Here is a 13,768-nt window from a genome sequence, read left to right as displayed (position 1 = left end):
CTCCTGGTTAGGCACGCCCGCGCCACCTTGCAGCGCGACTTCTCCTCTCAATATATCGCTTTTGCTTCAAATCTTCTCTTTTCTCTAAAACACTTCCCATAACACCTACATCACATTATACAAGAAAAGAGTTAGAGAGATTATACTAAGCGGTTTAAAAGAAAATAGAATAAAAAAGGTTAGAAACCGGGTTGCCTGCTGTAAAGGCTTCTTTAACGTCACTAGCTTGACGTACTTCACACCAAATCACGGCGACTTAAAAACATCAGTGAGAGATAAATGCTCTGGCTTCTCAATTAGTTGACCCTCATAGTATGGCTTGAGACGGTGCCCATTCACTTTGAACGGAGGGTACTTGTCATTGAATATCTCAACCGAGCCATAAGGAAAGGCTTTGGAAACTTGAAATGGCCCACTCCATCTAGACCTCAATTTCCCGGCGAAGAGCTTGAGTCTTGAATTGTAAAGTAGGACCTTTTGTCCTTCCACAAATTCCTTCTTGGAAATTTGAGCGTCGTGCCACGCCTTGGTTCTTTCTTTGTAGAGGCTTGCACTATCATATGCGTTCATTCTCAACTCTTCCAACTCATGAAGCTCTAGAAGCCTTTGTTCACTCGCACTATGGAGATCAAAGTTGATTCGCTTGATTTCCCAATGCGTTCGGTGTTCCATTTCTACGGGTAAATGGAATTCTTCCCATAAACAAGTTTATAGGGAGTGGTCCCTATAAGAGTCTTGAAGGCGGTCCTATAAGCCCACAAAGAGTCAATGAGTTTGGAGGACCAATCCTTTCTCGTTCTTGCCACCGTCTTTTCCAAAATGATCTTAAGCTCCCTATTAGTTACCTCCGCTTGACCACTCGTTTGAGGGTGGTAGGAGAGCCTCGCTTATGGGATACACCATACTTATCAAGAAGTCTAGCAAAAGTGTGATGCTTGAAATGTAACCCTCCATCACTAATGATAGCCCTAGGGACACCAAACCTCGGAAAGATCACCCTTTTGAATAAGTTCACAACCACCTTAGAATCATTTGTAGGAGAAGCCACGGCTTCTTCCCATTTGGAGACGTAATCTACGGCTACCAAGATGTATTTGTTCCCATTAGAAGAAATGAAGGGCCCCATAAAGTCTACTGCCCATACATCAAAAACTTCAAGCTCAAGGATGGGGTTTTGAGGCATTTCATCCCTCCTAGAGATGTTCCCCACTCTTTGACACCTATCACAAGTTTTAACAAATTTCCAAGCATCTTTGAATAGAGAGGGCCAAAAGAGCATACATTGCAAGACCTTGGAAGCGGTCTTTTGAGCACTCATGTGACCACCACAAGGGGATGAGTGGCACATTGAGAGCACATCTTGGAACTCTTCATTAGGAACACATTGTCAAAAGTCCATCTACCCCTCTCTTCAACAACATAGGGTCATCCCATATATACTTCTTTAATTCATGCTTGAGCCTTCGATGTTGTTGAGGAGTGAAATCCGGGGGTACGGCACTACAAGCCAAGTAGTTCACAATATCCGCATACCAAGGCTCCGATTTTGCCTCAAGAGCATATAAGACATCATTCATTAGGGCATCTTCAATTGGCAAACCATCCTCATATATTCTTGCACCTCCCAACCTAGAAAGGTGGTCCGCCACCACGTTCTCGGCCCCCTTCTTATCTCTCATTTCGTAATCAAAGTCTTGAAGGACCAAGACCCATCTCAACAACCTCGGTTTAGCCTCCTTCTTGCTTATCAAATATTTGAGAGCCGAGTGATCGGTATACACTATTGTCCTAGAACCAATGAGGTAGGTTCTAAACTTCTCAAATCAATGAATAACCGCCAAGAACTCTTTCTCGGTAGTTGTATAATTCCGTTGAGCATCGTTGAGAGTCTTGGACAAATAGTATATAACATGAAGTTTCCCATCCTTTCTTTGTCCTAGAACCGATCCAATGGCCACGTCGCTTGCATCACACATTAGCTCGATTGGTAAAGACCAATCCGGTCCTTGGACTATGGGGGCGGTGCAAAGAGCCTTTTTCAACCTACAAAATGACTCATGGCAAGCTTCATCAAATACAAAATCTTTATCTTGCTGCAAGAGAGATGTGAGTGGCTTAGCAATTAAAGAAAAATCTTTTATAAAACGACGATAGAACCCGGCGTGGCCAAGAAATGACCTCACTTCCCTTATATTGGTAGGGGGTGGGAGTTTCTCTATGACCTCCACCTTGGCTCTATCCACCTCGATGCCGGCATGGGAAATTTTGTGCCCAAGAACAATCCCATTCTCTACCATGAAATGGCATTTTTCCCAATTCAACACGAGATTAGCCATCTCACATCTTTCCAAACAACGAGATAAGTTAGATAGACAATTTTCATAGGTGGTCCCTCCAACGGAGAAATCATCCATGAAGACTTCTATCTCATCCTCAATCATATCACTAAAGATTGACATCATACATCTTTGAAATGTAGCGGGAGCGTTACAAAGCCCAAAAGGCATCCTACGGTACACAAAGGTACCATAGGGACAAGTAAATGTTGTCTTCTCTTGATCCTTGGGATCAATCGAGATTTGGAAAAATCCCGAATATCCATCTAGAAAGCAATAGAAGGCATGCTTTGTAAGCCTCTCAAGAATTTGATCAATAAACGGTAATGGAAAATGGTCTTTGGAAGTGTTGGCATTCAATTGGCGGTAATCAATACACATACGCCAACCCGTAACAAGCCGGGTTGGGACTAATTGTTGCTTATCATTGACCATTACCGTCATACCTCCTTTTTTCGGCACTACTTGAACAAGGGATACCCAATCACTATGAGCAATTGGATAGATGATCCCTGCTTCAAGTAGCTTGGAAACCTCTTTCCTCACAACCTCTTGCATGGAAGGATTAAGCTTCCTTTGCCGTTGCCTACACGGCTTAGCACCCTCCTCTAAATCGATTTTATGCATGCATAGGGAGGGGCTTATACCCTTGAGATCATCAAGAGTATAACCCAAAGCCTTCCTATGCTTTTTCAAGACATTTAGCAATGAGGAGGTTTGCTCTTCTGTGAGGTTAGCATTGACAATAACCGGGGAAGTATCATTAGCATCCAAAAAGACATACCTCAAGCCCGAAGGTAGAGGTTTCAATTCTACCTTCGGAGCTCCCTTACCATTGGAGATCTCATCCTTCTCTACCTTGAAGATTTCATGTGTTTGGAGCATCTCTTGGTCGGTGATTGTCTTCTCTTTCTCATCAAGTATTTCTTCATACAATTGCATCTCCTTTTGATCGCCTACTTCATTCTCATTCAACAAAACATTCTCAAGTAGATCATTAGAAGCATGCATATGAGGGTATCTAAACTCATTCATCAAATTTTCAATTGTATCTATTCTAAAGCATTCATTACTAGAGGAGGGTTGTCTCATTACCTTATTCAAGTCAAATTCAATAGAATCATTGTCAACCTTCAAGGTCATCTTACCTTCTTTGACATTGATGATCGCTTTAGAAGTAGCTAGGAATGGCCTAACCAAAATTATAGGAATTCTTTCATCTTCATCCATCTCAAGGACATAAAAATCCACCGGAAAGGTGAACTTACCAACTCTAAGGGGGATGTTCTCTACTTTCCCTATAGGCAATTTTGTGGACCTATCCGCTAGTTGGAGAGTGATGTTTGTAGATGAAAGGCTTCCCATATTGAGCTTTTGGTAGACCGAGAAGGGCGTTAAACTCACACTAGCACCTAGGTCACACAAAGCCTTCCCCAAATGGATCTCATTCATAGAACAAGGAATGGAAAAACTACCGGGGTCTTGCAATTTGGTTGGTAGCTTACTAGAGAGAATGGCACTACAATTTGCGGTTAGATTAACGGTCTCAACTCCTCTCTTTCCATTCAAAAGGTCTTTTAGAAATTTAGAGTAGTGAGGCATCTCCTTCATAGCATCCACAAAGGGTATAGAAACATGCAAGCCTTTAACTACTTCTAAAAACTTTCCGAATTGGGTATCAAGCTTAGACCTATCAAATCTTTGGGGAAAAGGCAACCTCTCATTCCTAGGTTGGAGATTAATGGGTAAAGGTGTTTTCTCTTTGGTGCTCTCCTTTTCGGGTTCCTTCTCTTTTTCTCTCTCACCCCTCTCATGCTTTTCGGCACTTCCTTCTAGAACCTCACCTTCTCTTGATGACTCATCCTCAACCTCAAGTCCTATCCCTTTATCGGAACTCTTCTCAACATTTAAATCACTCTCAAGGATCTTCCCACTTCTAGTGGTAATGGCATACATAGATTTGGGGTTGACACCTTGGCTAGGTAAAGAAGAAGAGGAAGAAGGGGAGGATGAATAACTTGGTTGGGCAATTTGGGAGATTTGGGTCTCAAGCATTTTCATGTGTGCCTTAATTTGTTTCTTTTCCTCCTCTTGACTCTTGTTGTAGCTCTCTTGATTCTTGATGAAAGCTTGGAGCATGCCCATCATAGAATTCGGAGCGGCCTCAACTTGAGGAGGAGGTGTGTTAGAAATTTGGGCTTGTGGCCTAATTTGTTCAAAACCGGGAGGTCTATTTTGAGGCCTTCCCTTTCCGGAACCATGATTGGAATTAAAACGTTGTTGGTTGTTGGAATAGTGTTGTTGGTTTTGATTCCAATTGGGCCTTTGGTTTGAGTAACTTCTTCCATTGTAATTAGAAGAGTTCCCCTTACCTTGGCCATGGTTATCATAACTACCACCACTTTGATTCCATTGATTTTGATTCCAACCTTGATTTTGATTCCAACCTTGATTTTGATTCCAACCGCGGTTTTGGTTTTGATTCCAATTTGGCCGCATTCCAACATTTCCCTCACGAGGGACAAAATTCATAGCATTAACATCTTCAACATTATCATCATCATTTTCTTGGGAAGGGCTTTGATATTCATTAATGGACATGCATTGTTCGGAATTATGGTCATAGTTTCCACATATATCACAAAACATACAACCGGGAGGCATAACATTGTAATTAGAGGGAGAAGAAGTAGAAGGATTCATACCATGGCCTCTCTTGGTAGAAGGAGAGGAAGTATTTTGAGTGCTTGATTTCATGAGCTCCTCCATTTGTTTCGCCATCTTTGCCATTTGGTTGGAAAGATTTGTGATGGCATTGGTTTGCTCGATGGATTGCACCGTTCCTTTGCTTGAAGTGGCTTCCCTCTCACCTTCATACCAATCCTCATAATTCCGGACCACATCTTCTATTATGCTTTCAACTTCGTCCTCTCTCTTGTTCATAATAGGGCCACCGGCCCCGGCATCTAAACTTGTCTTTCTTTGGGGTGAAAGGCCTCCATAGAAAGTTTGAAGAATTTGGTAGTTGGGAATGTCATGATGAGGGCATTGTCTTTGGAGTTCCTTGTACCTTTCCCAAGCCTCACATAGAGACTCACCTCCCCTTTGGCGAAAGCTTTGAATTTTAGAACGAGCCTCGGCAGTCTTCTTATGATTATAGAACCTTGCCAAAAATTCCGTAGTAACCTCATTCCATGTTGTGAGAGAACCGGGAGGCACGTCATTTTTCAACCAATGCTCGGCTACTCCCATAAGAGAGAATGGAAACATCTTCAATCGAATGTACTCTTGGGTTACTCCGTTGATCTTGATGGTGTCACAATACTTGAGAAATTCTTTGAGATGCTCATGTGGGTTCTCAAACTTACCACCCGTGAATTGCCTCTTTTCTATCAAGGAGATGAAGTTAGGCTTGATTTCAAATTTTTTTGCTTGGGTAGTAGGAGCTAGGATCCCACTTTGAGAGGTATATGGTTCGGGTGCTCCATGGGTTGCTTTAGTGACCTTTGATCACCCACGTTTCCTTGATCACCCATACTTTGTTGATTATGGTTATTGGAAAATGGGTTGGGATTTGAGCCTGTGGGTGATTCACTCTCCTCGCTTGAATTGGGTGAAGATGGGGTAGGGGAACTTCTCACTTCCTCTTGAAATGGGTCTTCACCTCTCTCCCTTGCTTGTCTCCTCAATTGGGTTAGAGTACGTTCTAGCTCGTGGTCTATGGACACCAAAGGCCTAGAGCTATTAAGCCTCATGTGCATATACAAAGCTAAGCAAAAAGTGAGCAGTGACAAGACACGGAAAAAAAACAGAAAGAAACGAATGAACTAGTCTCAACAAGAAAATATACACACAATAGAAACCGTTTCCCCGGCAACGACGCCAATTTGACAAAGGGTATTTTAGGTTGTTACTAAGACACCTCTATCAAATGATATTTGTGGTCCTAAACATGCAACTAAACGAGTACAGAGGCAAGTCAAGGGTCGAACACAGGGAAACTTAATCTAGTTCGGTCAAGGAAAATAGTGAATGAATTAATGACTAAAGAGTATGTAAAATTAGTTAAAATAAATGCTAGGGGTAGGGGTCGAACATGCTATGAAGTCAAAGGAGCTAGGCTTAGGGAAGTAGGTTTACATGCAAACCAAGCAACTCATACAAGGCAAAGTCAAGAGTACTCTCTAATCACCTATCGGGATTAAGAGCTTTCCTAGTTAACATGCACTTACACTATCGTCACAAGGCATGCAATACTAAGGTTAGACAATAATCAATCACCCAATGACTATTCCTAAATCACACTATCGTCATGATTTAATTCAAGTCACTCAACCACAACATGCATATGGCCATAAACATGGAGTAGCCAAAAAGTATAGGCGCAAGGAAGATTTAATTGCAAGTATTCCAAACTAGCCTAGCCTATCATACATCAAATTCAAAGCATGTCTCCACCAAACCCCTAGCAGTAAGAAAACTACTCACAACCCATAACCTTAACTACAATTACACTAATCAACAAAGTAATTAAGAAATTAATGAGAGAGATGATAATTTCACCAATTAAACCAACAAAGATGGGAACTTTAAGCATATAAGAAAAGAATAAAAAGAAGAATACCAATAGTTTCATTCAATACCAAGTGAGATGACAAACACCAATAGAGTTCCAAAATGCTTCCTCAAAATACCCAAAGTAGCTAAAATTGATAAATTGAAAATCTACACTAAGATCTATGGAAGAATTTCCAATACAAGAAAGCTAAAATCTATGCTAAGAATGTTCCTCTAAAGAGTATGCTGAAAGTTTCAATATGTGAATAATGAATGCTGCCTTCTCTCTCCTCTTCTCTGCTTTTTAAATCTGATTTCAGGTTAAGGACCGCAGCAGACAGGCGCGCCCGCGCTGCACAACGACGCGCCCGCGCGCTAGATGGTGACGCGGCCGCTCCTCAAGAAGCGCGCCCGCTCAAAAATGGGTGTCACAGGATTAAGCCTGCTCAGCGCGCGTCCGGGCCAGGAAGTCGCGTGCCCGCGCCCAAGGTGGCGCGCCCGCGCCTATAGTTGCGCGCCCGCTCCAAACTGCTGGTTCAATGCTTCGATCCTTGCTCTGGCTCCTTGTCAATTTGAACCGCAATCAATCTGCAATTACAAAATAAGAAGGCAAAGCGTAATACAACGAAGAGGGAGGGGAGCAAAGCCTACCTAAACCAAATAAAAACACATTACGCAACACATAGGTAGACTGCTGAAATTAGGCAAAACATAACAAAAGCAAACTAGGATGAACCGAATTATTGCTAAAACTACTAGAAAGAACTACCCTAGGATTGAAATAAACATCACTCATCAAATAGATAAGAAAAATAAAAAATAGGCATCCTTGAAGCCAAAATGGCTTTACTTGAGCCATTTTAGTTGAAATTGCTTACCAAAACCACTTACTTGCTCTTTTCTTGTAATCTCAGGCATTAGTCACCTATAAATAAGTGATAATGACATGTATTAACTAATTATGAGTTCAATAGACAAGAAATACAGAAAATAGGCATCCTTGAAGCAAAAATGGACTTACTTGAGCCATTTTGGTTGAAATTGCGTACTAAAACCACTTACTTGCTCTTTTCTTGTAATCTCATGAATTATTCACCTATGAATAAGTGATAATGACATTTTTTAACTTATTATTAGTTCAATAGACAAGAAATATTGAAAATAGGCATCCCAGAAGCCAAAATGGCCTTATTTGAGCCATTTTGGTTGAAATTGCGTACCAAAACCACATAATTACTCTTTTCATGTAATCTCAGGCATTAGTCACCTATAACTAAGTGATAATGACATGTTTTAACTAATTATGAGTTCAATAGACAAGAAAAATAAAAAATAGGTATCCTTGAAGCCAAAATGCCCTTACTTGAGCCATTTTAGTTGAAATTGCATACCAAAACCACTTACTTGCTCTTTTCTTTTAATCTCAAGCATTATTAACCCATAACTATGTGATAATAACATGTTTTAACTAATTATTAGTTCAATAGACAAGAAATATAGAAAATAGGCATCCTATAAGCCAAAATCGCCTTATTTGAGCCATTTTGGTTGAAATTGCGTACCAAAACAACATAATTGCTCTTTTAATGTAATCTAAAGCATTAGTCACCTATAACTAAGTGATAATGACATTTTATAACTAATTATTAGTTAACTAGACTAGAAATATAAGAAATAGGCATCTTAGTAGTCAAAATGGACTTACTTGAACTATTTTAATAAAAAATTCGACCTAAAACCACATAATTGCTCTTTTCTTGTAATCTCATAACTTGGTCACCTATAGCTAAGTGATAATGACACGTTTTAACTAATTATGAGTTAAATAGACAAAAAATATAGAAAATAGGCATCCTTAAAGACAAAATGGCCTTACTTTAGCCATTTTGGTTGAAATTGCATTCCAAAACCACTTACTTGCTCTTTGCTTGTAATCTCAGATATTGTTCACCTATAACTACATAATAATGACATGTATTAACTAATTATGAGTTTAATAGACAAGAAATATAGAAAATAGGCATCCTTGAAGCCAAAATGGCTTTACTTGAGCCATTTTGGTTGAAATTGCGTACTAAAACAACTTACTTGCTCTTTTCTTGTAATCTCAGGCATTATTCACCTATAACTAATTTATAATGACATTTTTTAACTAATTATTAGTTCAATAGACAATAAATATAGAAAATAGGCATTCTAGAAGCCAAAATGGACTTACTTGAGCCATTTTGGTTGAAGTTGCGTACCAAAACCACTTAATTTCTATTTGTTGTAATATAAGGCATTATTCACCTATAACTAAGTGAAAATGAAATGTTTTAACTAATTATGAGTTCAATTGATAAGAAATATAGAAAATAGGCATCCTCGAAACCAAAATGGCCTTACTTGAGCCATTTTGGTTTAAATTGCATTCCAAAACCACTTACTTGCTCTTTTCTTGTAATCTCAGGAATTAGTCACCTATAACTAAGTGATAATGACATGTTTTAACTAATTATAAGTTAACTAGACTAGAAATATAGGAAATAGGCATCTTAGTAGTCAAAATGGACTTACTTGGGCTATTTTGATCGAAAATGCGACCTAAAACCACATAATTGCGCTTTTCTGGTAATCTCAGGCATTAGTCACCTATAACTAAGTGATAATGACATGTTTAAACTAATTATGAGTTCAATAAACAAGAAATATAGAAAATAGGCATCCTTGAAGCCAAAATTGCCTTATTTGAGCCATTTTGGTTGAAATTGCATTCCAAAACCACTTACTTGCTCTTTTCTTGTAATCTCAGTAATTAGTCACCTATAACTAAGTAATAGTGAAATGTTTTACTATTTATTAGTTGAACTAGAGTAGAAATATAGGAAATAGGCATCTTAGTAGTCAAAATGGACTTACTTGAGCTATTTTGATCGAAAATGCGACCTAAAACCACATAATTTCTCTTTTTTTGTAATCTCAGGCATTAGTCACCTATAGCTAAGTGATAATGACATGTTTTAACTAATTATGAGTTAAATAGACAAGAAATATAGAAAATAGGCATCGTAGAAGCCAAAATGGCCTTACTTGAGCCATTTTGGTTGAAATTGTGTACCAAAACCTCTTACTTGCTCTTTTCTTGTAATCTTAGGCATTAGTCACCTATAATTAAGTGATAATGACATGTTTTAACTAATTATGAGTTCAATAGACAAGAAATATAGAAAATAGGCATCCTAGAAGCCAAAATGACCTTACTTGAGCCATTTTGGTTGAAATTGCGTTCCAAAACCACTTAATTGCTATTTCTTGTAATCTTAGGCATTATTCACCTATAAATAAGTGATAATGACATGTTTTAACTAATTAAGAGTTCAATAGACAAGAAATATAGAAAATAGGCATCCTTGAAGCCAAAATGGCCTTACTTGAGCCATTTTGGTTGAAATTGCGTACCAAAACCAATTACTTGCTCTTATCTTGTAATCTCAGGAATTATTCACCTATAACTAAGTGATAATGACATTTTTAAACTAATTATGAGTTCAATAGACAAGAAATATATAAAATAGGCATCCTTGAAGCCAAAATGGCCTTATTTGAGCCATTTTGGTTGAAATTGCATTCCAAAGCCACTTACATGCTCTTTTCTTGTAATCTCAGGAATTAGTCACCTATAACTAAGTGATAATGACATGTTTTAACTAATTATTAGTTAACTAGACTAGAAATATATGAAATAGGCATCTTAGTAGTCAAAATGGACTTACTTGGGCTATTTTGATAGAAAATGCGACCTAAAACCACATAATTGCTCTTTTCTTGTAATTTAAGGCATTAGTCACCTATAGCTAAGTGATAATGACATGTTTTAACTAATTATGAGTTAAATAGACAAGAAATATAGAAAATAGGCATCCTTGAAGCCAAAATGGCCTTACTTTAGCCATTTTGGTTGAAATTGCATTCCAAAACCACTTACTTGCTCTTTTCTTGTAATCTCAGGCATTAGTCACCTATAAGTCAGTGATAATGACATTTATTAACTAATTATGAGTTCAATAGACAAAAAATACAGAAAATAGGCATCCTTGAAGCCAGAATGGCCTTACTTTAGCCATTTTGGTTGAAATTGCGTACCAAAACCACTTACTTGCTCTTTTCTTGTAATCTCAGGCATTATTCACCTATAACTAAGTGATAATGACATGTTTTAACTAATTATGAGTTCAATAGATAAGAAATATAGAAAATAGGTACCCTTGAAGCCTAAATGGCCTTACTTGAGCCATTTTGGTTGAAATTGCATACCAAAACCACTTGCTTGCTCTTTTCTTGTAATCTCAGGCATTAGTCACCTATAAATAAGTGATAATGACATGTTTCAACTAACTATTAGTTCACTAGACAAGAAATATAGTTAATAGTTATCTTAGTAGTCAAAATGGACTTACTTGGGCTATTTTGATCGAAAATGCGACCTAAATCCCTCAAATTGCTATTTTCTTGTAATTTCAATCCTTAGTCACATGTAATTAAGTAATAATGTCATGTTATTATGAGTAAGTATGATTTCACTTACGTTTTGTGTATTATTCCATGTTTGTTCGGGGCATTCCTACTAACTAACCCCAATTATTATTTCACTCCTACTAACTCACGTTTTGTGTATTCTAGGTTTTGCAAGGGGAAAACGGGACATTCATACACGAGCGAGGAACTCAATGTAATTCGAGACATGTTGGCGACCTACATCACAATTAATTTGTAAATATCTTTTACTTCATCAATTCTGGCCTTACTAGTGTACTATACATTATTATTACTAATTAATGTTGTTTGTAGGTAACATGGCTCATTTTTCTAATTAATATCATATCTTGCGATTGTTATTATTATTTATATACGTTTTTTTATTAATAATACTAATTATTGTTACTATTATTATAATAATTATTATTACTATTATAATATTAATAATTATTATTATTAATATTAATATTAATATTATAATAATAATAATTGTTATTGAACAATAGGTATAATATATTTATATATTATTGCCGCCAAAAAAAATAAAAAACACAAGTCAATGGCACCGGTTAACCGTTGCCAACTGCATTAAATGTAATTAAAAAAGAAAATGGCGTCATTATAGTTGGCAACGTTTTGAGCCGTTGCCAACTATTTGGGGATTTGGCACCCCTCAAATCCCCAACGGTTCAAAACCGTTGCCTTTGGGGGGATTCGAATCGTTGCCAAATTGTGTTTTTCGTGTAGTGGTTTGCTAGCTAGCCAACACATGTTACTAGGCATAGCCTAGCGCTGCACGCAAGCATCGCTGGCATAATGCCTTGCGTGCTTGCTAGCGTGTTAGGCGCCTAGCCATCACATCCACGCACCAAGCTTGAGCATCGCACAACACAACACACAACATCGTAAGCAATGCGTGTGTGCGAGGCTGTGCGTGCTAGCTGGCCAAGTAAGCATCGTAGGTCTAGGCCTTGCTAGCATGCTAGGCGCTAGCGCATTGCTAGCAGTAGCATCGCATAGCACCACGCACAAGCAAACAGTGTGCTAGGCATGCTGGGCTGTGCGTGTGTGCTAGCAGGCAGCAGCATGCTATGCATGCTAGGCCTCGCATAGCAGTAACGCTTAGCATAGACGCACCAAGTAGTAGCCTTGTTAGCAGCGCATAGGCATCAGCCAAGCATGCGTGGCTCGCTAGCAGCACGCATGCACTAGCTCGCTTCGCATGCATTGCGGCTAGCTGTGCGTGTGTGCTGGCTAGCTGGCCAAGCTGCCCAGCCTTGGTGCTAGGCGCTTGCTGGCAGCCTTGGAAGCCGAGGCAGGCTGCTAGCCAGCCACTTGTCTTGGTGGTCAGGTTTTGGCTTGTGGGGACCAAAGCTTAGCTTTGCCTTGGGGAACAAGGTGGGTTGGTCCCCTCCCTTGGTGGTCCTCACCTTCTCCCTCTCCTCCTAATGCAACTTGTAACTTGGTGATTGAATTGCAATTTTATTTTGTTTTGATTAATTTAAAATGGGGAAAATTTCAAATCTCCCACATTGGGAAAGGGAAATCAAGGTTCATTTCCCTATAAATACCTTAGTTTTGGGATTTGGGAAGAACACTTGAGTGGAACTACAAAGGAATCTCCTTAGAAAAGTGAGAATACCTTAAGTCTGTAAAACTCTAGTTTTTATTGGTCAAGTCCCGACTAACCTTCAAGACTAGGACCGTTCGGCTCGGGTTCGTGCGTAGGAGCCGTTAGAGACCTTCGCATTTGCGGGGTTTGAGTTTTGAAGTAAGAGCTTGGGTTCGAGCAAAGAACGCGCTAAGGGTATGAATGTATTTTCCTTCTCTCTCTTAATTCTTGTTTAATTTGTGATTACATCTTAGTTACCTTAATTAGTGGCGGGTCTTGGGCGGGTTTCTCTTCCGCGTAGATTCAGACTCTACGAAACCCAGCAGTTGTTAAATGGATAGTTCGTTGTTGAACTTTGATGATTGTAGGTTGTCAAGTTGAAGATCTCAAATCATGAAAATAAGTGGGAGCCATCACTTGGACAATAAATCCTAAATCACATATAATCCATAAACACACTTGAATTTTATCGTCTTATTATGAATGTGTTCGGTAATGAAGATGCTAAGATTTGCAAAGTAATCATAACTAAACCTATGCAATAAGTGAAGCACAACATTCATAATTGCATATGGATGTGATTTCTATAAATTTTTTGTAAATATTATTACTCTTAAAACATTTGGTGAAATCCATTTATCATATGATGAAACGTTGAAAACTTTCATAGTGGAATAAAATTTACTAATTATTCCACAAACTATTTAATTGTGGTTTAGAATTAAATAATAAGTCTATTCGATTC

General features: G+C 38.6%; 1 protein-coding gene across 1 annotated transcript; it reads right to left on the bottom strand.

Moving 5' to 3' along the window:
- Positions 1-246: 246 nt before the first annotated feature.
- LOC110704205 lies at positions 247-672 on the bottom strand. Its single transcript, XM_021882001.1, has one exon. The coding sequence runs from the start codon at positions 670-672 to the stop codon at positions 247-249; it is 426 nt and encodes a 141-aa protein (XP_021737693.1).
- Positions 673-13,768: the final 13,096 nt, after the last annotated feature.

Source organism: Chenopodium quinoa, unplaced genomic scaffold, assembly GCF_001683475.1.
Source record: "Chenopodium quinoa cultivar QQ74 unplaced genomic scaffold, ASM168347v1, whole genome shotgun sequence".
Taxonomy (NCBI): domain Eukaryota; kingdom Viridiplantae; phylum Streptophyta; class Magnoliopsida; order Caryophyllales; family Amaranthaceae; genus Chenopodium; species Chenopodium quinoa.
The sequence above is the reverse complement of the archived record's forward strand: the minus strand, read 5'-3'. Positions and strand labels throughout refer to the sequence as shown.

What these genes read in the sequence shown, in the direction of transcription:
- LOC110704205 (XM_021882001.1), bottom strand. Translation starts at nt 672, where the DNA reads ATGGAACACCGAACGCATTGGGAAATCAAGCGAATCAACTTTGATCTC.